General features: G+C 44.1%; 2 protein-coding genes across 2 annotated transcripts in view; one reads left to right on the top strand and one right to left on the bottom strand.

The window, feature by feature from the left end:
- On the top strand, nucleotides 1-23,144 carry AKAP14 (A-kinase anchoring protein 14). Its single transcript, XM_053581116.1, has 6 exons — nucleotides 1-88; nucleotides 3,294-3,463; nucleotides 3,552-3,643; nucleotides 11,973-12,152; nucleotides 18,090-18,142; nucleotides 18,684-23,144. The coding sequence occupies exons 2-6, from the start codon at nucleotides 3,340-3,342 to the stop codon at nucleotides 18,766-18,768; spliced, it is 534 nt and encodes a 177-aa protein (XP_053437091.1). The 5' UTR covers nucleotides 1-88; nucleotides 3,294-3,339; the 3' UTR covers nucleotides 18,769-23,144.
- Nucleotides 20,466-24,214, bottom strand: part of NKAP (NFKB activating protein) — an 18,863-nt gene continuing 15,114 nt past the window's right edge. Inside the window, exon 9 of the mRNA XM_053581112.1 lies at nucleotides 20,466-23,515. Coding sequence (XP_053437087.1) covers nucleotides 23,341-23,515 — 175 coding nt within the window. The 3' untranslated portion in view covers nucleotides 20,466-23,340. The remainder of the gene's footprint in view (nucleotides 23,516-24,214) is intronic.

Here is a 24,214-nt window from a genome sequence, read left to right on the forward strand (position 1 = left end):
GGGAATCTTGAGGAAAAGCTGCTGAGAGACTCCTTAGGGTTCACCAGCTACTACTGCTACTGCTTCAAACAAGGATCTGGTTGCTCAGGTACTGGGGTACCTTTGGGGTGAAGAAGGCCACAAAAATGACCTGCAGTGGTTCTCCCTATTAATTATCCAGACCCCACACTTGATCATTCCCCTATCTCAGCCATCTGAAGGAAGGGAAGGGAAGAAAAAGAATGAGGTGAGACCAATGGGAGGGAGGTTTAAGGATGATGCTTGCCTACAGAGTTGGGAAGATAAAAAGTGAGCTGCTTCCTGGGTCCTGCTCTCCACCTTCCCTCTCCTGTTGCAGCATAGGGCTCCCCAGGAAGGTCGTGAGGAGGTATTTTTTTGATGTTGTTGCTGCTTGTTTTGAGACAGAGTCACCTTGGGCAGAGTGCCTTAGCTCTCAGCAACCTCAAACTCTTGGGCTCAAAAAATCCTCTTGCCTCAGCCTCCCAAGTAGCTGGGTCTACAGGCACCTGCCACTACGCCCAGCTAGTTTTTCTATTGTTAGTAGACACCGGCTCTCGCTTTTAGTCTGGCCTTGAATTCCTGAGCTCAAACAATCCACCCACCTCAGCCTCCCAGAGTGCTAAGATTATAGGTGTGATCATGCCACGGGGCCCCCAGCCCCTGTTTGCATTCTTTTTTGTTTCTTTAATAAAGTACCATCATTCCAAAATCCAAACAGTGTAGCCAAAATAATAATGAGCCCCTCATTCAGCCTCAATGCCCTATTTTCTTTCTATTTGTGCAGTCTCAATTCTCAGAAAATAGAGTGCATGTTGTTTTAGAGCAGTAACGTGTTTCCCACTTACAAAAGCCCATAAACTCTTTTTTTTTTTTTTTTGTAGAGACAGAGTTTCACTTTATCGCCCTCAGTAGAGTGCTGTGGCGTCACACAGCTCACAGCAACCTCCAACTCCTGGGCCTAGGCGATTCTCTTGCCTCAGCCTCCCGAGTAGCTGGGACTACAGGCACCCGCCACAACGCCCGGCTATTTTTTTGTTGCAGTTTGACTGGGGCTGGGTTTGAACCCACCACCCTCGGTTTATGGGGCCGGCGCCCTGCTCACTGAGCCACAGGCGCTGCCTGAAAAGCCCATAAACTCTTAAGTGACTCTATATAACAGAAGGACAATTTAAAAACCACATCATATTATAATGCTATTTATAGAACAAAAACCCTCACTGCGATAATGTCCCGCAACTTTAGGCTATAGAGAAACCAGGATTCTTGATCTTCTTCCCTGAAATATGTGAGATAATGGGGAAGGGAAGTCAATTGTTCTTTTTGATGGTTCCCTCTGGTTTAGGGAGATCGAAGGAAAGCCCCTTCCGAAGCATGTTGATCTCTAAGGGCCTTTAATTCAAAATACTCTTTATGACAAGGAGTTATATGTTGGGGTGATATTTCCTCAGATTCTTCAGCCCCCCTAACCTTCCTGAGTCTTGGAGAGATAAGAGCAGTATATTTACAAGCACAGGCTGCGGAGCCAGACAGTCTGGGCATGTAGCTCAGTTTCCTCATTTTCATATGGCAATAAGAGGCCCTCTGTTTATGATTTAGTGTCCTAGTAAAGAACTGTAGGCATGCTAAAATGAGGATAGTGGAGAAGGGTTAAGTCAAGGGAATAATTACCAAGGTATGGCCAGAGAGCAGGGAAAAAAAAGAAAGTGCAATTCCCCTGGCAAGTAACAGGGAGGCCCAGGGGTTGAGAGGAAAGAATAGTTACCCTTATTAGACTGAGAGGTTGTGTCAAGGAGCTTCCCTGAGAGAAAGTGGGCCTTCTCTATGAAGCCAGCTATAGGCAACCCTGTTGGGGGAGAGCCACCAGAGATATACACTTGGATCTCACCCTCTTCTCCTTGAGTCTGGTCTCTGTATTGTGTGAAACCTCCTAGGAACTAGAAGGCACAGGAGAGCCCATTCACTGGTCCAGTCTGGTTAGCCTTCCAGGGCAGTGAAAAGGGAGAAATGGGGGGAAAGTGGGTCTGGAAGGGCAAATGGAAGGTGTCTAGTTCATGATATCATAGAGCTGGTGATGGTTAAATGAAACACTATACATTAAACACCCCCAGAGTGGGACCTTATTTATAGAAAATAAATACCTCCCTATTGGAGAGAGATTTCGACTCTCATGCAGACCCCATTGCAAAGATTGCATGCAAGGAATTTAAAACTATGCTGTCAAAAGATAAAAGTAGGCTGGGCATGGTGGCTCACACCTGTAATCCTTGCACTCTGGGAGGCTGAGGCAGGTGGATGGCTTAAGCTCAGGAGTTCAAGACTAGGCTAAGCAAGAGCAAGACTCCATCTCTATTAAAAATAGGGAAATTAGCTGAGCATGGTAGTGGGCACCTGTAGTCCCAGCTACTCAGAGGCTGAGGCAGGAGAAATGGTTGAACGCAGGAGTTTGAAGTTGCTGTGAACTAGGCTGACACCATGCCACTCTGGCCTAGGCAACAGAGTAAGACTCTGTCTCAAAAAAAAAAAAAAAATAGAGCTAAAGAAAAAAAATAGAAGAGATTCAGGCTCTATTAAAGACTCAATTAGAAATCAATATTGTGGGGTGGTGCCTGTGGCTCATGGAGTAGGGCGCCGGTCCCATATGCTGGAGGTGGCGGGTTCAAACTTAGCCCCAGCCAAAAACCAAAAAAAAAAAAAAAAAGAAATCAATATTGTTAGCACTCCAAAGGAAGTTAGAAATCATTCTACTACATTCCAATTTAAGTTCTCATGGTTTTGAGAATGTAAAAATCTTTGGTTTGGGCTGGGTGTCGTGGCTCATGCCTGTAATCCCAGCATTTTGGGAGGCTGAGGCAGGTGGATTGCCTGAGCTCACAAGTTTGAGACCAGCCTGACCTAGAGAGAGACCTTGTCTTTAAAAATAGCCAGGCATTGTGGCGGGTGCCTATAGTCCCAGCTATTCGGGAGGCTGAGGCAAGAGAATCGCTTGAGTCCAAGAGTTTGAGGTTGCTGTGAGCTATGCCGCCACAGCACTCTACCGAGGATGACAGAGTGAGACTCTGTCTCAAAAAAAAAAATCCTTGGTTTTCATGAAAAGTATATCTCAACAGCCAAGTACAAAGCATATACAGTGAGAGCTCACTCCAACCCCAAACCCTCACTGCCCCTCCACAGAGGCAACAATTGTTTTTTGTGTCTTGGGATTCGTTAAGAGATTATACTCATATGAGTGTGTTCACATGTGTGTATACACACACGTGCATGCAGAGAGTAATTTTTGGAGTTTCCTTTTCCAGGCAAAATAAAATCAATGTGACGAAAAATTGCAAAAGTGAGAAGACAATGGATGTGAATAACATACCTACAAGCCAGAGGCGTGTGGATAAACCAGATGATAGTAAAGTGAATAAAATAGCTCTAGCTGTAGTTAAGGATGCCATCCATGCTGCTGTTAATTTTGTGACAGGTAGTAACCCTGTTTGAGTACCCAAAGAATTGTTTCATTATGTAGGGCCATACTATCAGGCAACTAACAAATTCACGGCTGTTTGCAGATATTGAATATCCCATCAGAAACATCAGGTGGATCACACACGGGGAATTCACAGCAGAAAGGGGCCGCAGACAAATTGACGCATATGTTTTGGTAAGTTGGATGACCACTTCAGTTTGGTACATGAGAGCGAAGGACAATAAAAAGGTTCTTTTTGATCAAAAGTTTGAAGACCAGAAAACCTAGATAATATCAAAGGGGACTAGAGTTAGTAAAAGTTGTTTCTATCTTGGTTCCAAAATCAAGGTGGGATAGTCTTTGAAGGTGAAAGGCACAGTTGTATTACCCTGTGTCTATATCATCCTAACTTTACATTTCCCTAGGAAAATCTGATATTCCCAGTTAAGCTATTTGTCCATGTTGGTGCATTAAATGGGGGCCTTGTGGCCTAAGGAGGGAGATGCTCCTTCCAAATAGGAGTTCTCCAACCACCTACTTTATTTATTTATTTATTTATGTTTTGCAGTTTTTGGCCAGGGATGGGTTTGAACCCGCCACCTCCAGTAGATGGGGCCAGCGCTCTACTCCTTTGAGCCATAGGCACTGCCCCAACCACCTACTTTAGAATGAATGTTCATGCCCATCATAACAGAGGGGATGCAGGTGATCAAAAAAGTCTTTCTGATTTAGCTTTGGCATATATTGCCTGCATAGTAAGATATACATGCCCACGATGAATTGCTTTTTCTTTTTTTTTGAGACAGAGTCTCACTTTGTTGCCCTCGGTAGAGTGCGGTGGCATCACAGCTCACAGTAACCTCCAACTCCTGGGCTTAAGCTATTCTCTTGCCTCAGCCTCCCAAGAAGCTGGGACCACAGGCGCCTGCTACAATGCCTGGCTATTTTTTGGTTGTAGTTTTCATTGTTGTTTCGCAGGCCCGGGCTGGATTCGAACCCACCAGCTCCGGTGTACGTGGCTGGCGCCCTAGCCACTGAGCTACAGGCACCGAGCCCCTTTTTCTTTTTTTGCCTGTGTGTAGCTCTGATCCCTTTGCATGGCTTATACTAGCGAGTTTGTGGAGAAGGTCCTGGGTTGCTTTGCGTAACTGGTTGGTGGATAAAGAAGAAGGGCTTGAGAGCCAGGTGCAGTGGCTTGTGAATTAGGGCTGTGCACCACTGTACTTCAGGACGGCGCCTGGGGCTCGAAGGAATAGGGCGCTGGCCCCATATGCCGAAGGTGGTGGGTTCAAGCCTGACCCTGGCCAAAAACTGCAAAAAAAAGGCTCAGCACCCATAGCTCAGTGGTTAGGGCACCAGCCACGTATACCAGGGCTGGCAGGTTTGAACCCTGCTAAACAACAACAAAAAATACAGCCAGGCATTGTGGTGGGTGCTTGTAATCCCTGTTACTTGGGAGACTGAGGCAAGAGAATCGCTTAAGCCCAAGAGTTTGAGGTTGTTGTGAGCTGTGACGCCATAGCACTCTACCAAGGGCGACATAGTGAGACTCTGTCTTAAAGGAAAAAAAAAAAAAAACCCAGCAAGATTTCCCCCTTGCAACCCCCGCTGGCCATTGTGAGTAAAAGGCAAAAGTCAAGTCCTGACAGTCATCTATAAGGCTTAAGGTGATCTGCGTCCCCTCCCTTCTCCCGTAAGGCTCAGGCCCCATTTCTTACTACCTCTCCCCTTTCACCTTCCTCACTCCGCCTTGCTGTTCTTCAATTGCTATGCATGTTCCTACCTCGGGACCTTTGCACTTGATGCTTCCTCTGCCCTGAACTCTGTCCCATAAGGTAAATTATCATGACTCACTGCCTCTCTTCAGACTTTTGTTAAAATACCACCTTCTTAAATGGCCGGGCGTTGTGGCCGGCGCCTGTAGTCCCAGCTGCTCGGGAGGCTGAGGCAAGAGAATCGCGTAAGCCCAAGAGTTAAGAGGTTGCTGTGAGCCGTGTGACTGCCACGGCACTCTACCGAGGGTGGTACAGTGAGACTCTGTCTCTACAAAAAAAAACAAAAACAAAAACAAAAAACCACCTTCTTATTGAGGCCACTCCCAGCCATCTCATTTATTTTTTATTTTTATTTATTATTTTTTTGAGACAGAACCTCAAGCTGTCGCCCTGGGTAGAGTGCCATAGAATCACAGCTCACAGCAACCTCCAACTCCTGGGCTCAAGTGAGTCTCCTGCCTCCGCCTCCCAAGTAGTTGGGATTACGGGCACCCACCACAATGCCTGGCTATTTTTTGGTTGCAGCCATCATTGTTGTTTGGTGGCTCGGGCTGGATTTGAACCCACTAGCTCAGGTGTTCGTGGCTGGTGCCTTAGCTGCTTGAGCCACAGGTGCCGAGCATGGCCATCTCATTTAAAATTGCATCCCTCTCCTCTTCTCTGATTCAATTTCCCTTAGCACTTCTCTCTACCTAAGATATCAAAGTTTACTTATTTATTTTATTGCCTTTCTTCTACCACCAGATAGATGCTCAATAAATCTGTGTTGAATACACGAACATATTTATTATCTCATTACCATTATTTTTTCACAGATGAAAAGCCAGGTCTAACCATTTCTCTTACTTCCTTTGTGGGGCTGCTGTGAGGATAGAGATAATTAGAATGGATTAGGAGCCTTGGGTACCAGTCCCAGGTGACATGTTAAGATTGTCCCTACCTATTGCTAGGCCCCAGTATCCATATCTGCAAATTGGGAGGCTATATTACATTATTTTATAGGACCATTCCAATGTTACAAAGCCTATGATTGTGTGATAGATTAAACATTAGCACTGGAAAGTATATTGAGTAATATAGAAAGGTGGAATAAAAAAGGGGCACGTACTAATGGGCCACAAGGGGTTGACTTATTCTATCATTCCAACAAATAATGATACATGTAAGAAGACTCAGTCCCTGAATTCAAGGAATCTAGAGTCCAGTGCTCCTCTCTGGCTGCCTAGCATACAGTAAAATATTATTATTATTACTATTATTATTTTGAGACAGAGTCTCACTCTGTCACCCTGGGTAGCGTCATCATAGCTCACAGCAGTCTCAAAGTCTTGAGCTCAAGCGATCCTTTTGCCTTAGCCTCCAAGTTGCTGGGACTAATATTTGTGCCATCACACCTGACTAGTTTTTGTATTTTTATTAGAGACAGAGTCTCTCTCTTTCTCAAGCTGGTCTCGATCTCCTGAGCTCAAGCAATCTACACGCCTCGGATTCCCAGAGTCGAGGATTACAGGTGTGAGCTACTACACCTGGCCAAAATAGTCAAATTTAATGTCATGGCTAAGGCTGCTTTAGTTCATGAAAGGGAAGAAACCAACCAAGAGCCAAGTGGAGAGGAAGAAAACCTTAGAATTGAGGCATCCAGTGGGCTAAAGAAACCTAAAATTCAGGCTCTCCTTTGATTCGGAAGCTTTCTATGTCCTAATAGATAGCCCAAGGGGGTTCAGTTGAATTGAATTTGTTGAATACATATTTTATTCAAGGCTCTGTGTCAAGAATCAGGGCTGCATTATGACTTCTGTGGAACCTAGGCACTATTCCCTTCTTTTTATTTACTTTTTTTAATTTTTGTATTGTTTGGGATTCATCGAGGGTACAGAGAGTTAGGTTACACTGATTGCATTTGTTAGATAAAGTCTCTCTTGGCTCAGTGCCCGTAGCTCAGTGAGTAGGGCGCTGGCCACATACATCGGGGCTGGAAGGTTCAAACACTGCCCGGGCCTGCTAAACAACAACAACAACAACAACAAAATAGCCGGGTGTTGTGGTGGGTGCTTGTAGTCCCAGCTACTTGGGAGGCTGAGGCAAGAGAATGGCTTAAGCCCAAGAGTTTGAGGTTGCTGTGAGCTGTGACACCGTGGCACTCTACCCAGGCGACATAGTGAGACTCTGTCTCAAAAAAAAAGTCTCATAGTGTCCCGCCCCCAAGAGGTGTGCCATACACCATGACCTCCCAACCCCCTCACACCCCCATCTCCCTACTTGCTCAATCCCCTACCCCCTCCTTGTATTAGCTCACCTACTGCCTTCATATGAGGAGTACATTGGATTCTTGCTTCTCCATTCTTGTGATGCTTTACTGAGATCCCTTCTTAAAAGTAAGAAAAATTTGGGGGGCCAGGCACAGTGGCTCATGCCTGTAATCCTAGCACTCACTCTGGCAGGCTGAGGAGGGTGGATTGCCTGAGCTCACAGGTTCAATACCAGCCTGAGCCAGAGTGAGACCTCGTCTCTAAAAAAATAGCCAGGCATTGTGGTAGGTGCCTTCAGTCCCAGCTACTTGGAAGGCTGAGGCAAGAGAATTGCTTGAGCCCAAAAGTACCAGATTGCTGTGAACTATGATGCCATGGCACTCTACCTAGGGGGACAAAGTGAGACTCTGTCTCAAAAAAAAAAGAAAAAGAAAAATTTTATCTTAAGACAGTATTGGTATAAAGATGAATATAATCATTGGTCCTAAAAGTTCATTATTTTCTTCTAATTTTAAAATAAATGAAAACCTTTTTGTAGGCCTTTCAATGTATTGTGAGTCCTAGGTGCTGTACTTCCTATGCCTTACGGATAAGTCAGCCCTGCTAAGAATGTTTTAATATGGAGACTATGGGCTCGGGGCCCCTAATACAGCGTTTACAGCGCCAGCCACATACACTGAGGCTGGCGGGTTCGAACCCGGCCTGGGCCAGCTAAACAACGACAACTGCAACAAAAAATAGCTGGGCTTTGTGGTGGGTGCCTGTAGTACCAGCTACTTGGGAGGCTGAGGCAAGAGAATCACTTAAGCCCAAGAGTTGGAGGTTGCTGTGAGCTGTGACGCAACAGCACTCTACCGAGGGTGATGTAGTAAGACTCTGTCTAAAAAAAAAAAAAAATGCTTAAGCCCAAGAGTTTGAGGTTGTTGTGAGCTGCGATGCCACGGCACTCTACCGAGGGCGACATAATGAGACTCTGTCTCAAAGAAATCAAAAAATATGGAGACTATGAGGCAGACTGTTCCTCATGCCTATAGCACGGGTACATGTAGGGTGTCAAAGTGAGACAAGAGAAGCAGAAAACAAGTTCTACGAGTGTTCAGAGGGGAAAGGTGCAAAATCACATCTGGCTGGAAGAAGGATCAGGAAGACTTCTTACAGGTGGTAGTTTAGGGTAAAAGGGCTTTATCAAGTAGAGGTGAGAGGGAGGGGCTTCTCAAGAAATGACAACACCCTGATCAAAAGCATGGTGTTAATAGTGGGAATAGCAACGAGTTCTAGTTTGATGGGAACATGAGCTTTTTGTTGGGAAAGTATGACAAGAAGGTCATATGATGAGATCCAGACCGTAGGACATCTTAAATAACACAGTGAAACATTTTCACTTTGCTGGGCAGACAATGGGGAGCTATGGGAGGTTTGTGAGCTGGGCAGGAATAACAGACACTGTGCTTAAGGAAGATAACTCTGGTTTCAGTGTGAATGGTGGTCTGGAGAAGTCAGGTTAAAAACAACAGTGTCTAGATAGGAGGCTGATGCCTAAGTCCAGGTGAGAAGCAATGAGAGCTAAAGTCGTGGCAGTGGGAATGGAGAAATGTGAGACTTATTTGGGACAGAACAGATATGACTGAAGGTTAATAAAAAATCGATGGATTAATCAAAGAAAGAAAAGAAGAAGGGCTGAATGAATGCTACTTTCATATATATATATATATATATATATATATACATATATATATATTTTTTTAGACAGAGTCTCACTTATGTCGCCCTGGGTAGAGTGCCGTGGCATCCCAGCTCACAGCAACCTCCAACTCTTGGGCTTAAGTGATTCTCTTGCCTCAGCCTCCCAAGTAGCTGGGACTACAAGGGCCTGCCACAACACCCGCTATTTTTTTTTTTATTGCAGTTGTCATTGTTGTTTAGCTGGCCCAGGCCAGGTTCGAACCCACCAACTTTGGTGTCTGTAACCACTGTGCTACAGGCACCGAGCCGACGCTGCTATTTATAATAATGTAGCTAACCTTATCTGTATACAGTTGGTCCTTCCTATCTAGATGGGATTCCTTTCAGAATCCCCCCAGATACCAAACTCTGCAGTGCTCAAGTCCTTTAGCTGGCCCTCCATCTGTGAATTCAATCAACCATGAATGGGGAAGGTCAGCCCTCTGTAGTGGGTCGAGAGCCTGCAGGTGCAGAGCCCCAAGATGCAGAGCTGACTGTATTCCCATCGTAAGTCCAAGAATAGGTCCAGATACCTCACTCTGGGGTGCACTGTGGCCCTCTCCTACTAGCCCAGTACCTCCCATCCCATTTGGACACTATCCTGTGCTCCAGCTGCAAGATGTGCTCCTGTCACATGCTGGACAGACCACCCCCTGCCACGCTGCCAGACTACTCCATCATTCTGTCCACACACCTGTGCTGCCATTGCCACTGCCATCACCATCCATTGCATCCTACGTCCCCACTGGTGGTCTTAGTTATGTGGCCTCACCTTGAAGGTATCTGAGCCAGCCACAGCCCTCGGACAATGATTCAGGCAGCTGGCCACCCCCTGAAAGGGCCATCAGTCTTTCGCCTTCAGGTGACCTTTTCCTTTTTACTTCCAAGATACTTCTTGTGTTTGTGCCTGATGGCTGCCAGGTCCCAGGTATTCCTGGTGGCCAGATCCAGTCACTCATTTTCTCCTGAGGGCTGGTTTTGCCCAGAATCCATTTCTCTTCTCTATTTGCAGCGGTCTCTGATGTGTGCCTTTTGTTCAACACAAGAACCCCTGCAGTCTGCCCTGCTCTTCTACACTACCTGTACAAAATCTTCTATTTTCAATAAATGTCAAACGCTGTTGAAGAAAAAAAGAATAGGCCCAGACAAGGGAGACATTCCAAAGAAAGTTTTGTTTTTCGACTCTTCACCAGTAAGATCTGTGCTTTGAAAGGGGGAAGCTTCTTGAAACAGGAAATCATTCCTTTCAGAAGGATGTGGATTAGCCTATTGTCTGACTCATTCCTCTTGTCTTTATTTTATATACCTATGGCTGAAATAAGTGAATTTTGATTTTTGCAAATGGCTGAAAAAAAAAAAAAACCAGCTTCATTTCTTTCTAGTCATACCTTTAGGTCTCCTGCGGTGAGCAGAACATGTTTTCTTTTTTATTTATCTTTCTTTTTTAGAGACAGAGTCTCACTTTGTTGCCCTTGGTAGAGTGCCATAGCGTCACAGCTCACAGCAACCTCTAGCTCTTGGGCTTAGGCGATTCTCTTGCCTCAGCCTCCCGAGTAGCTGGGACTACAGGCGCCCACCACAACACCTAGCTATTTTTTTGTTGCAGTTTGGCTAGGGCCGGGTTTGAACCCACCATGCTTGGTATATGGGGCCGGTACCCTACTCACTGAGCCACAGGCGCTGCCCCAGAAAATATATTCTAATCACTTTCTTTTTTTCATTTTTGACACAGAGTCTTGCTTTGTCACCCTCAGTAGAGTGTCCTGGAGTCATAGCTTACAGCAACCTCAAACTCTTGTGCTCAAGTGATTCTCTTGCCTCAGTTTCCCAAGTATCTGGGACTGCAGGTGCCCATAACAACACCTGGTTATTTTTATTTTTAATCATGCTGTAAATAGATGTACTGTCATCCAGGCTTTGTTGTTTTATTTCTAGATCACAGGCAGAATATATTTAGCTTAATTCTTTTTTTTTTTTTTTTGTAGAGACAGTCTCACTTTACAGTCCTCGGGTAGAGTGCCGTGGCATCACACGGCTCACAGCAACCTCTTAATTCTTGGGCTTAAGCGATTCTCTTGCCTCAGCCTCCCGAGCCGGGACTACAGGCGCGCGCCACAACGCCCGGCTATTTTTTTGTTGCAGTCTGGCCGGGGCCGGGCTTGAACCCGCCACCCTCGGCATATGGGGCCGGCGCCCTACCGACTGAGCCACAGGCGCCGCCCCTATTTAGCTTAATTCTTAAGGACTCCATCTGGCTATTTCTAGAGATGGCATCTTGCTCTTGCTCAGGCTGGTTTTGAACCCATGAGCTCAGGCAATCTACCCTCTTTGGCCTCCCAGAGTGCTAGGATTATAGGTGTGAGCCATCGTGCCAGGCCCATCACTTTCTAATTATTTTCCAATACTAAACTTGCCTTCCAAGTAAGGGGTCTGGAGCAAGGTCTGTGTGTAGGCAGGTGGTGGTGTGTATGTGTATGGACCTCTTCTGTATACTCACTTCTTTGGTTATTTGAGGGTATTCCCCTACAGACCAAAGCCCAAGGTCAAATGGTGTTTGTGTTCTTCACTTGTTTCATTTCAGCTCTACCTTTTCCCTCTTCTGCCTGTGGAGATATTTGGGAGTTGACTCAAGTTTGAATCTCAGTGAAAAATGTTAGGAGTGGACTGCAGAACAGAGATGTAACTCTTGACTCTTATACACTGTATTTATCTGCAGGACTTGAACAGAAGTCTTCTTTTCTTTTTGTGTGTGTGCCTTTTCTTTTTTCTATGAAACAGACTTGGGAGTATCAAAGCCGCTGGGTGCACTGCACTGAATTTGTAGAGAGGAGAGACTTAATTCACACCTTCCACTACATCTACTTTGTACATTGGAGTATCCCAACTGCTCGAAGACCCATGGCGCGAGTCACTGCTGCTGCCAAGTTCATCATCAGGATCACCAAAGGCAAACCTCCGGTAAGCATAAGCTCTTCCTTTTCTGCCCTGTGCCCTTCAGTGAGGCTACAATGACAGTAGAGGCTTCTCTTATCAAGGTCATCAACGACCTCCTCTTTGCACAACTGAAGTCATTATTTCCGTCTTCATCTTACTTGGCCCATGCGTAGCACTCGCCCTAGCCGATCACTCCCTCCTCCATGAAAGTTTCTGTTTGGCTTTTAAAGCAACATACTCTCCTGGTTTGCCTCCAACCTCACCGACCATTCCTTCTCAGTCTATATTGGTTTTTCTGCCTCACACCAAACACTTCATATAGGAATGTCCCAAAACTCAGGCCTTGAACCTCTTCTCTACATTTCCTTGGCTATTTTGTCCAGTCTCATGGCTTTAAATGTCACCTAGAGCTTATGATCTCCAAATTTATGTCTCCAGCCCAGACCTCTTGCATTTGCTTTTTTTTTTTTTTTTTTTTTTGAGTTAGAGTCTCAAGCTGTCGCCCTGGGTAGAGTGCCATGGCATCAGCCTAGCTTATAGCAACCTCTAACTCTTGGGCTCAAGTGATCCTCTTGCCTCAGCTTCCCAAGTATCTGGGACTACAGGTGGCTACAATGATGCCCAGCTGGTTCTTCTATTTTTAGTAGAGATGGGGTCTCACTTTTGCTCAGTCTTGTGGACGTTTATTATTATTATTATTATTTTTTGAGACAGTCTCACTTTGTTGCCCTTGGTAGAGTGCCGTGGTGTCTTATCTCACAGCAACCTCCAACTCCTGCGCTTAGGCGATTCTCTTGCCTCAGCCTCCCGAGTAGCTGGGACCACAGGCGTCCGCCACAATGCCTGGCTATTTTTTTGTTGCAGTTTGGCTGGGGCCAGGTTTGAACCCGCCACTCTCGGTATATGGGGCTGGCACCCTACCCACTGAGCCACAGATGCCGCCCTATTTTTTTTTTTTTTTTTGATTCAGAATCTCACTATGTTGCCCTCGGTAGAGTGTCGCGGCATCACAGCTCACAGCAACCTCAAACTCTTGGGCTTAAGCGATTCTCTTGCCTCAGCCTCCCAAGTAGCTGGGACTACAGGCACCCGCCACAATGCCTGGCTATTTTTTGGTTGTAGTTGTCATTGTTTGGCAGGCCTGGACTGGGTTCGAACCTGCCAGCTCCCGTGTATGTAGCTGGTGTCCTAGCCGCTGAGCTACAGGTGCCAAGCCCTGGTGGATGTTTAATAAACATTTCACTTATTGTATCAAAACTTAACTTTTCATTTTTCCTTCCAAACCTGACCTACCTACAGTTTTCCTCATCTCAGTTGGTCAAAATCCTTGCTGTCATCCTTGACTCTTCTTTTTCTTTCCCATCCCTCATCTAATCCATTAAGAAATCTTGGTGGCTCTGCCTTCAAAAATATATCCAGAATCCAGTAATTTCTTACTTTTGTGCTCCTACCACCCTGGTCCAAGACACCATCCTTTCTCACCAAGATTATGTCAATAACCTTTTCTCAGTTTTTCTGCTTCCACTCTTGCCCTTATCATGTTTCTCTTTTCAATACAGCAACCAGCCACAGTGAGCCATATAAAATGAACCTGTGGGGTGGTGCCTGTGGCTCAAAGGAGTAGGGCACCAGCCCCATATATGGGAGGTGGCAGGTTCAAACCTGGCCCTGGCCAAAAACTACAAAAAAAAAAAAAAGAGAAAGAAAGAAAGAAAAAGAAAATGAATCTGTCGCTCTTCTGTATAAAACTTTCCAAAACTGCTTCTTGAACCTTAAAGTGCATACAAGTTTACTTGGACAATCTTGTTAAAATGAAGATTCTGCTTTAGCAGATTTGGGGTAGGGCCTAAGATTCTACATTACTAACAAGCTTCCAGCCAATGTTGAGGCTGCAGGCCCCAAAGACTACTTTTATTATTATTATTATTATTTTAGACAGAATCTCATTTTGTTGCCCTGGGTAGAGTGCTGTGGCATCCCAGCTCACAGCAACCTCAAACTCTTGGGCTTAAGCGATTTTCTTGCCTCAGCCTCCCAAGTAGCTGGGACTACAGGCACCTGCCACAATGCCTGGCTATTTTTTGGTTGTAGTTGTCATTGTTGTTTGGCAGGCTCAGGCTGGATTCAAACCCATCAGGTTTAGTGTATGTGGCTGGCACCCTAGCTGCTGAGCTACAGGTGCAGAGCCTATATATATATATATATATATATATATATATATATATATTTTTTTTTTTTTTTTTAAGAGACAGGGTCTCACTTTGTCACCCTTGGTAGAGTGCCGTGGCATCACAGCTCACAACCTCCAGCTCTTGGGCTTAGGTAATTCTCTTCCCTCAGACTCCCGAGTAGCTGGGACCACAAGCGCCCACCACAATGCCTAGCTATTTTTTTGTTGTTGCAGTTTGGCCAGGGCCGGGTTTGAACCTGCCACCCTCGATATATGGGGCTGATGCCCTACTCACTGAGCCACAGGTGCTGCCCATTTTTTCTTTTTTGTAGAGACAGAGTCTCACTTTATGGCCCTTGGTAGAGTGCCGTGGCCTCACACAGCTCACAGCAACCTCCAACTCCTGGGCTTAGGTGATTCTCTTGCCTCAGCCTCCCGAGTAGCTGGGACTACAGGCGCCCGCCACAACGCCCGGCTATTTTTTTTGTTGCAGTTTGGCCGGGGCCGGGTTTGAACCCGCCACCCTCGGTATATGGGGCTGGCGCCTTACCGACTGAGCCACAGGCGCTGCCCTGCCCATTTTTTTTTTTTTTTTTTTAAGAGACAGAGTCTTGCTGTGTTATCATGGCCAGAGTGTAGTGGCATCGTCATAGCCCACTGTAACCTCAGACTCCTGAGCTTAAGTAATCCTCCTGCCTTAGCCTCCTGAGTAGCTGAGAATACAGGTATGAACAACTACGCATAGCTAATCTTTTATATTTTTAGTAGATACAGGGTCTTAGGGTCTCGCTCTTGCACAGGTTGAACTCCTGACCTCAAGTAATCCTGCCTGAGCCTCCCAAAGTACTAGAATTACAGGTGTGGGCCACCACAGCAGGCAGAGACTACTTTTTTTTTTTTGTAGAGACAGTTTCACTTTATCACCCTCGGTAGAGTGTCGTGGTGTCACACAGCTCACAGCAACCTTCAACTCCTGGGCTTAGGTGATTCTCTTGCCTCAGCCTCCCAAGTAGCTGGGACTACAGGCGCCCGCCACGATGCCCAGATATTTTTTTGTTGCAGTTTGGCCGGGGCTGGGTTTGAACCCATCACCCTCGGTATATGGGGGCCGGCGCCCTGCCCACTGAGCCACAGGCACCGCCCGCAGAGACTACTTTTGAATAGTGGGCACCTCCCAGGCCTTGTTTGATCTAGTCCTTTCTTATTTTTGCTTTCCCGATACTGCTTCCCCCTCACTCACTCTGCTCCAGCCACTGTGATCTCTGTGTCACTCTTCAAATAAACCAGGCACAATCCTGCCTCCATGGTCTTTGTACTTGCTGTTCCTTTTGACTAGAACACTCTCCCCTGAGCATATGCATTGCCTGCTTCCTCACCTCCAACACTTTTTTTTTTTTTAATAGCACTCAAAGTACTTTTATTGTTGGGGATTCATTGAAGGTACAATAAGCCAGGTTACACTGATTGCAACTGTTAGGTAAAGTCCCTCTTGCAATCATGTCTTGCCCCCATAAAGTGTGACACACACCAAGGCCCCACTCTCTCCCTCCATCCCTTTCTCTGCTTTTCCTCCCCCCACCATAACCTTGTCATTAATTGTCCTCATATCAAAATTGAGTACATAGGATTCATGCTTCTCCATTCTTGTGATGTTTTACTAAGAATAATGTCTTCCACTTCTATCCAGGTTAATACGAAGGATGAAAAGTCTCCATTTTTTTTTAATAGCTGAATAGTATTCCATGGTGTACATACACCACAGCTTGTTAATCCATTCCTGGGTTGGTGGGCATTTAGGCTGTTTCCACATTTTGGCGATTGTAAATTGAGCTGCAATAAACAGTCTAGTACAACCGTCCTTATAGTAAAATGATTTTTTTCCTTCTGGGTAGATGCCCAGTAATGGGATTGCAGGATCAAATGGGAGGTCTAGCTTGAGTGCTTTGAGGTTTCTCCATACTTCCTTACCTCCCACACTTTTTCTCCTATGCTTTTTTTCATACACTTTATCACCTTCTAATAGTCTATATAATTATTTTGTATTGTCTGATCTTTATACCAGAACACAAGCTCCATGAAGGCAGGGATTTTTGTCTTGCTATAAAAATAGGCCTGGCAAATGGTAGGTGCTCAATAAATACTTGAAGGAATGACTGCTTGAAGCCACTATATAGACCTTGAGTAAGAAATATGTTGACTCCATAGCTGGTATGAAAGGAGCCAAATAGCACCTATGAACTAAGAGAAGGATCTTCAGAGAAGCAGGGCTGGTACTAAGCATAATGCCTGGTACACAAAGACAAAAAAAATTATTTCTCCTTTGTCTTCCCATTCTTTCACAAGATACTTGCACCTTGGCCTCACTCTAAGGCAGCGGTTCTCAACAGGAACCCACAGTCGTGACCCACAGGAACTGTATTAAAAGAGCTGTGACATTAGGAAGGTTGAAAACCACTGCTCTAAGACCACATAGCCAGTGAGTCAACTATGTCTTACACTCACTCTCAGTACAAATTGATCTATTCAGAGAGTTGGGAACCTGACTAAGAGAGGTACAGAATGTGGAGATCTCATTTCTCTTGGTCTCACGTCCCTCTATCAGCTGTCTTGCTAACTGGCAAGGTAAGAGATTAGGGAGTAACATCAGTGGTGATGAGTAAGACCCTATCAGAAACTATACACAGGTCTTGGGAGAATGGCTCTTGCTCAAAATTCCAAGTATAATTTTGGAGATGAGAATAACCTACATTTTTGTGCTGCTTTTTTTTTTTTTTGCAGTTTTTGGCTGGGGCTGGGTTTGAACCCAGCACCTCTGGTTATGGGACTGGCATCCCACTCCTTTGAGCCACAAGAGCAGCCCGGCTTTCTTTTCTTTTTTTTTTTTTTTTTTTTGAGACAAGAGTCCCACCCTATGCCCTGAAGAGTGCAATGGTGTCCTATCTCACTGCAACCTCGGACTAGAGCTGTGGGCATCCTGCTGCCTCAGCCTCTGAAAACTGCTGGGATTACAAGTGCTCCCTGTGGCGTCTGGCTGGGTTTTTCCTTTTTTTTTTTGCTGTTTTTGGCTGGGGCTAGGTTCAAACCACCTCCGGCATATGGGGCTAGAGCCCTACCCCTTTGAGCCACAGGCACCGCCTGGTTTTTCCATTTTTTTTAGGAGTCAGGGTCTCACTCCCGCAAGTGTTTTTTTTTTTTTTTTCTGAGACAGAGTTTCACTATGTTGCCCTCGGTAGTGTTGTGGCATCTTAGCTCACAGCAACCTCAAACTCCTGGGCTTAAGCGATTCTCTTGCCTCAGCCTCCCAGTAGCTGGGAATACAGGCACCCACCACAAAGCCTGGCCACTTTCTGTTGCAGTTGTCGTTGTTGTTCAGCTGGCCCAGGCCACATTCGAACCCGCCAGCTTGGTGTATGTGGCTGGCGCCTAATCACTGTGCTACGGGCGCCGAGCCTCTGGCAAGTTTTCAAACCTTTCGTCTATATTATTTAATTCTGATGCCATTCCTAAGAGGTAGAGATTATCAGTTGAGTAAGATGGAGCATGTAAAGAAGGTGAAGGTTTGACTCACACTCCTATTCAGAATGTTGCCTCTCTTGACTTGTTTCCAATTTTGTAGAGATTCTTCAGGTATTTGTTGCCAAAAAGATCTGTGGGGAAACAGCTTTGAAGTGACAGAAAACTACCACCTACAGACTCCCAATTCAAGCATATACTTGTGGACAAGTGTAGGGAGGCAAGGAATCAAGACTTGATGATTGGCCTTGGCTGACAGTTGTCCTTCTCTTTTTTAGGAGGCACCTATCGAAGTCTCTTATTCCTTTGAGGCCCACTCATTAGTTCAAAGGTAATGAATATTTGGCAACTTATTTTAAAAGGGTGGGAGATCATCATAGTCCAGGAATCCAGCAGGCACACAGCCATAGATTATTTATTTATGTAACAGCCACTTGTCTTCTTTGGACCACCTACCCCATTAGAATGAACTGAAAGTAGGATTCTGCCATTGTTCAAGAAAATTTTTTTTCTTAGTGTCTGGTTTTTCAGTGATTATAAACTTGAGGATTAGTTGCTGGAATAGGGTGGGGGCAAAGTGGGTCATGACTTGTTTCTAGGGGAAACTTTGAAATAACATAAAATTAACTCATGTCTAATAATCCCTTTAATTTGTATAGCAGCGCTCTTAAAGAATCTTTACATATAAGCTCATTAATCCTTTCATTGACTTGGCCTAAGACATAGTAAAAAACAGAATCCTGCTACCTCCCCTGCCAACAAAATAGGCTTCTTACATACTAGGAGTGTAACAGAGTAAACAGGGAATCCCTGTCTAAATGTTTTGTTTGATTTTAAAAGCTTTTGGTGTGTTTGTTTTTCTTCCTCTGTAGACCAGGAATGATTCGCTTTCGAGAACAATGGCTGAGGAACATTATTGAGGCCAAAAATATTTTAATGGAGTCACTTCCCTTCTAATTCAATTGTGTCTGCTTTTTACAGCATGTTTTAGGACTGTTTTTCTAATTAGAATACACAAAAATGATACCACACATCAAACCATACAATATTTATTGAATAATAAACTTGTGGCACACAATCCAGCTGTTTTTGCATTCATTCATTTTCCATTCTGCAATATTTCCATCACATTAGCAGAGTAACCAGTAAGTTGTTTTCTATTTTCTAAAAGGTATTTCCCATCATCATTTGAATCACTTCAGAGAGTTACAGGTACAGAGCTGAGTTTGGAGAATTGCTAAAATTCACCTGTCAGATCAAACTAAGATTGGTACTTGGCTGCTTGTTCCCCCATCTCAGCCTAAGTCTTTATCCAGACACACCTCTTTATGTGCACAATTGGAGAACAACTAAATGGTGACATTTCTACATCTCCGAATACAACCAGTCTAAGGGGTTCTCCTACTCAGAGACCCCTTCATTTACCTTGAGTTAAGCCTCGCTGCTATATAATACATTTTGAAACTCTGAAGCTGGGCATGCTTCCTTCTACACCACATCACACTCATGATGGCAGCAGGGTGGCTTGGAGAATGGCAGCAGGGTGGCTTGGAGACTTGGGCAGTTAAACAGGGATGTGTTAAATCACTACCCTTACTTATCTCTGGTCTCTCTCTCTTTTTTGTTTTTTTGAGATACAGTCTTATTATGTTGTCCTCAGTAGAGTGCCATGGCATCACAGCTCACAGCAACCTCAAACTCTTGGACTTAAGTGATTCCCTTGCCTCAGCCTCCCAAGTAGCTGAGACTACGGGCGCCTACCACAACACCTGGCTATTTTTTGGTTGCAGTTGTCATTGCTGTTTGGCAGGACTGGGCTGGGCTCGAACCCGCCAACCTTGGTGTATGTGGCCGGTGCCCTATTCACTGAGCTATGGGCGCCGAGCCATCTCTGGTCTTCCTATCCTCACATCAGATCATCACTTGCTCCTACCTCCTCTGTGAAGCTCTCTTGCCTGGCTCCAAATTTTAAGATACCAAAGACAAAATTACATTGTACTCTAAGTGATTACTTACGAATATATCACAATATGTAATTACATATACAAGCACTGGAAAAGAACACAGAATTGATGGCATACTGTGAGTAATTGTTTTCTTTTTTTTACTGTTGTACAATAAATAAAAAGGAAGGAAAATCCTATCAGCAATAGTCAAGGAGGTGGGAAACTAGATAATTCTCCTCAGAGAACAAAAAAATATATTTAAAATACAATAGCCTTACAATTTGACTTACAGCTCAGGTGACTAAACACTGTTTGAAGCAGTAACACTCATAAGATGAAAATAAAAAATACTTTTAGCCCTTTTATTCTTCTCTTTCCCAAAGAAAATGCTATGAAGCTATTTTTAGGCAGATGTTTCCCAAACAACCCCTGATGAAATAGTAAGGTTTCAAAATAAATTAACATCTTTTCTTTCATTTATTTAACAAACATTAGTTGAGTATCTACTCTATAGACAGACGAATCAAATGAAAATTCACAATATTCTCACATCATAAAATTATTAAAAATAAGAGAACATATATATTCAGTCTTTAGGAACCAGTAACAAAAAAATATTGTCCGTAGGGAATAAAATTTTGAAGTGGGATTATAAAATTTAAGTATTATACATGAAGGTAGATATATTAAGACAAGTTTGGGAGCTAGTTTCCCTTTTTTCTTTTCTTTTTTTTTGTGAGACAGAGTCTCACTTTGTCACCCTGGGTAGAGTGCCATGGCATCATCATAGTTCACAGCAACCTCAAACTCTTGGACTCAAGTGATTCTTCTGCCTCAGCCTCCCAAGTAGCTGGGACGACAGGTACCCACCACAACACCCGGCTAGTTTTTCTATTTTTAGTAGATACAGGGGTCTCGCTCTTGCCCAGGTTGGTTTTGAATCCCTTAGCTCAAGCAATCCACCCACCTCAGCCTACCAAAGTGCTAGAATTATAAGTGTGAGCCACCGCACCTGGCCCTAGTTTCTTTTTAACTTTAGGAACCAACAGATTTATTAGGGTAGGCAGCAACTATGATTATATATAAATAAATAGAAATCACTTCAAATTCAGGGGTCATAAATGTTGCTACCTGCTGACTGCTGTTTAGTTTAGTAGTTGCAGATTAAAAGTAGACATTTTCCTAGAACATATGTTAGTAAAATTTTTACTTTATGACTGCCTTATTTTAAAACTTTTAAAAAACCACTTTAAGGTGAAAAGGCATTTTACAATAGCATAGTCAGAATTTCCCCATCACCCAGGCACAATTTATCCCACACATGTAATAATAATGTAGATCAAAGCAACCTTAACAGGAAAGGCCAAAACTTCCACTATTCCCTCTCCCTTCATTCTTGTGACCTAAAACTGAATAAAATAAATGAAGGAAAAAAGAGCATGATCTCAAATGCCCACAATTTTCCATTTTTCCAAACTTAAAAGTCAATAATAGCATAAAAAAGGGGTAAAGTGAAGGAGTTCTCTACAATGCTAATGACAAACGTAAAAAAAAAAACATAGACTGAAACGTTTAACAATGTTTAAAATAAAAATCTTATTACACAAAGGACAGAGTTAAAACATGATTAATATCATTTTAGCTTCCTATGAAACAACAAAATATAATCCCATGAAACAACAAAATATGAATTCATTATATTTTTTCCTATCAGAACTCTTGATTCCAATTCTTTTTAGATATTATCCTATCATCAAAGTACAGTTTATATTGAAAAATGTACTTACATTGGCACAACAGTTGACTTTCCAACACTTTACACAAGTCAATTTTCCTTTTTCTTTTTTTTTTTTTTTTGAGAGAGTCGCCCTCAGTAGAGTGCCGTAGTGTCACAGCTCACAGCAATTCTCCTGGGCTTAAGCAATTCTCTTGCCTCAACCTCCAAGTAGCTGGGACTACAGGCGCCCGCCACAATGTCCAGCTATTTTTTTTTTGTTGCAGTTGTCACTGTTGTTTAGCTGGCCAGGGACAGATTCGAACCTGCTGGCCTGGAAGTATGTGGCTGGTGCCCTACCCACAGAGCCATGGGTACCACCCAACAAGTCAGTTTTCAAATTCCATATTTGTTTTTGGCAGTGCCTTCATTTTTTTTTTTTTTCAAGACAGAGTCTCACTTTGTTGCCCTTGGTAGAGTGCCATGGTATCATAGTTCACTCTTGGGCTCAAGTGATTCTCTTGCCTCAGCCTCCCAAGCAGCTGGGACTACAGGTGCCCGCCACAACACCCGGCTATTTTTAGAGATGGGGGGGTCTCACTCTTGCTCAGGCTGGTCTCGAACCTGTGAGCTCAGGCAATCCACTCACCTCGGCCTCCCAGAGTGGTAGGATTACAGGCGTGAACCACCTCGCCTGGCCTAATGCCTTCATTTGTTAACAAAATGGCCTCCTGTATGTTTCTATCAAGTCCATTTATAACACATTCCACACAGAGAAATGATAATTGGGGTAGAGGTGAGGATTGGGTGGGCTTCATGTAGAGGTAATAGGAGGAGCACTGTCCCATGGAGTGAGCTTTAAGCTCCTCACCCGACACTTTCTGTTCATGCCACTTCCCCAAATATAGTAGGATTTCATTCATAATTTAGATATTTTTATTCTAAGACAGATTCTCACTCTGTTGCTCCAGGCTAGAGTGCCATGGCCCCAGCCTAGCTCACAGGAACTTCAAACTCCTAGGTTCAAGTGATCCTCCTGCCTCAGCCTCACAGTAGCTACTTTTTCTATTTTTAATAGAGACAGGGTCTCACTCTTGCTCAGGCTATTGTCCAACTCCTGGAGCTCAAGCGATCCTCCTGCCTCGGCCTCCTAGAGTGCTAGGATTACAGGTGTGAGCTACCACACCCGGCCCATAATTTGGATTTTTTTTTTTTTTTTTTTGGTAGAGACAGAGTATCACTGTACCACCCTCGGTAGAGTGCCGTGGCGTCACACGGCTAACAGCAACCTCTAACTCTTGGGCTTACACGATTCTCTTGCCTCAGCCTCCCAAGCAGCTGGGACTACCATAATTTGGATTTTTATTTAATTTTTAATTAATTAATTTTTTTTGGAGACAGAGTTTCAAGGTGTTGCCCTGGGTAGAGTGCCATGATGCCTTCATAGCAACCTCCAACTCTTGGGCTCAAGCTATCCTCTTGCCTCAGTTTTTCTATTTTTAGTAGAGACGGGGTCTCCCTCTTGGCTCAGGGTGGTTTCAAACTCATGAGCTAAAGTGATCCATCCGCCTTGGCCTCCCAGAGTGCTGGGATTACAGGTGTGAGCCACTGTGCCTGGCCCCACAATTTGGATTTTTAAACCAGAAAGTTATTATGGTCAATCCAAAATGACACAAAGAACCTGCCAAAGTTCTATCAATAAGCAGGTTTTTATCGGAGGACTGAAAGAATTAATAGAAGGCACAGTAGCACTGTAAAGCTTTTTCAGAGAATGATAATCTTTTTGTGTTTATGTGTGGAACCCAGACTTCCTTTCTCTCTTTTTTTTTTTTTTTTGGTAAGCATGTCCATGGAACAATCAGAACATCTTTATTTGTCATCCTTCCCTTTGGTCTTTCTGTATACCATCTCTCGAAAACTGGCCAGAATCTTGTTCTCTCTCTTTCGTCTCTCTTCTTGGTTAAAGGATGCAAGGGCTCTCTTCTCATCAGCACTATAGATCTGGTTCTCTTTTCGCAGTCGCACAGCCTCCATTCGGCGATGCCTGGAGATAATTTTATTTTTGGCTTAATTTCTCAGTAATTATGTTCACAGCATGGCCTCATTGATCCTTTCTTTCTTTTTTTTTTTTGAGACAGAGTCTCATTCAGTTGCCCTTGGTAGAGTGCTGTGGTGTCATAGCTCACAGCAACCTCAAACTCTTGGGCTCAACTGATTCTCTTGCTTTAGTCTCACAAATAGCTGGGACTATAGGCACCTGCCTAACGCCCAAATGGGGTCTTGCTCTTCCTCAAGCTGGTCTCAAATGCGTGAGCTCAGGCAATCCACCTGCCTTGACCTCCCAGACAGCTGGGATTACAGGTGTGAGCCACCACGCCCAGCCTTAGAAGCTGGTTTTTGAAATGGGTTAAATTTTCAAAAGATCTTTGTTTTACCTGCCAATGTATCCACTGATTCATTTCTAGTATTCAAATAATAATCTCTTATGTTCTGTCAACATAGTGAATGTTATCATTAATTTCAAATACTGAAAGCATAAGTTTAGTTGTTTCCAGTAAAACAATGAAAAATGGGCAAATTAGTAAACTTCCTACATGATTATGTTCATTTGCCTGTCTGGAATGGGCAATAGGACAGATGAGAGATTTAACTTGTCATCAATTAGGTGACCTTCAAGGTTCTAGTTTATCATACAACCTGAAGAATCAAGCCTAAACCTATAATCGAAGAGCCAAAAGAACCA

This window comes from Nycticebus coucang, chromosome X (assembly GCF_027406575.1).
Source record: "Nycticebus coucang isolate mNycCou1 chromosome X, mNycCou1.pri, whole genome shotgun sequence".
Classification (NCBI taxonomy): domain Eukaryota; kingdom Metazoa; phylum Chordata; class Mammalia; order Primates; family Lorisidae; genus Nycticebus; species Nycticebus coucang.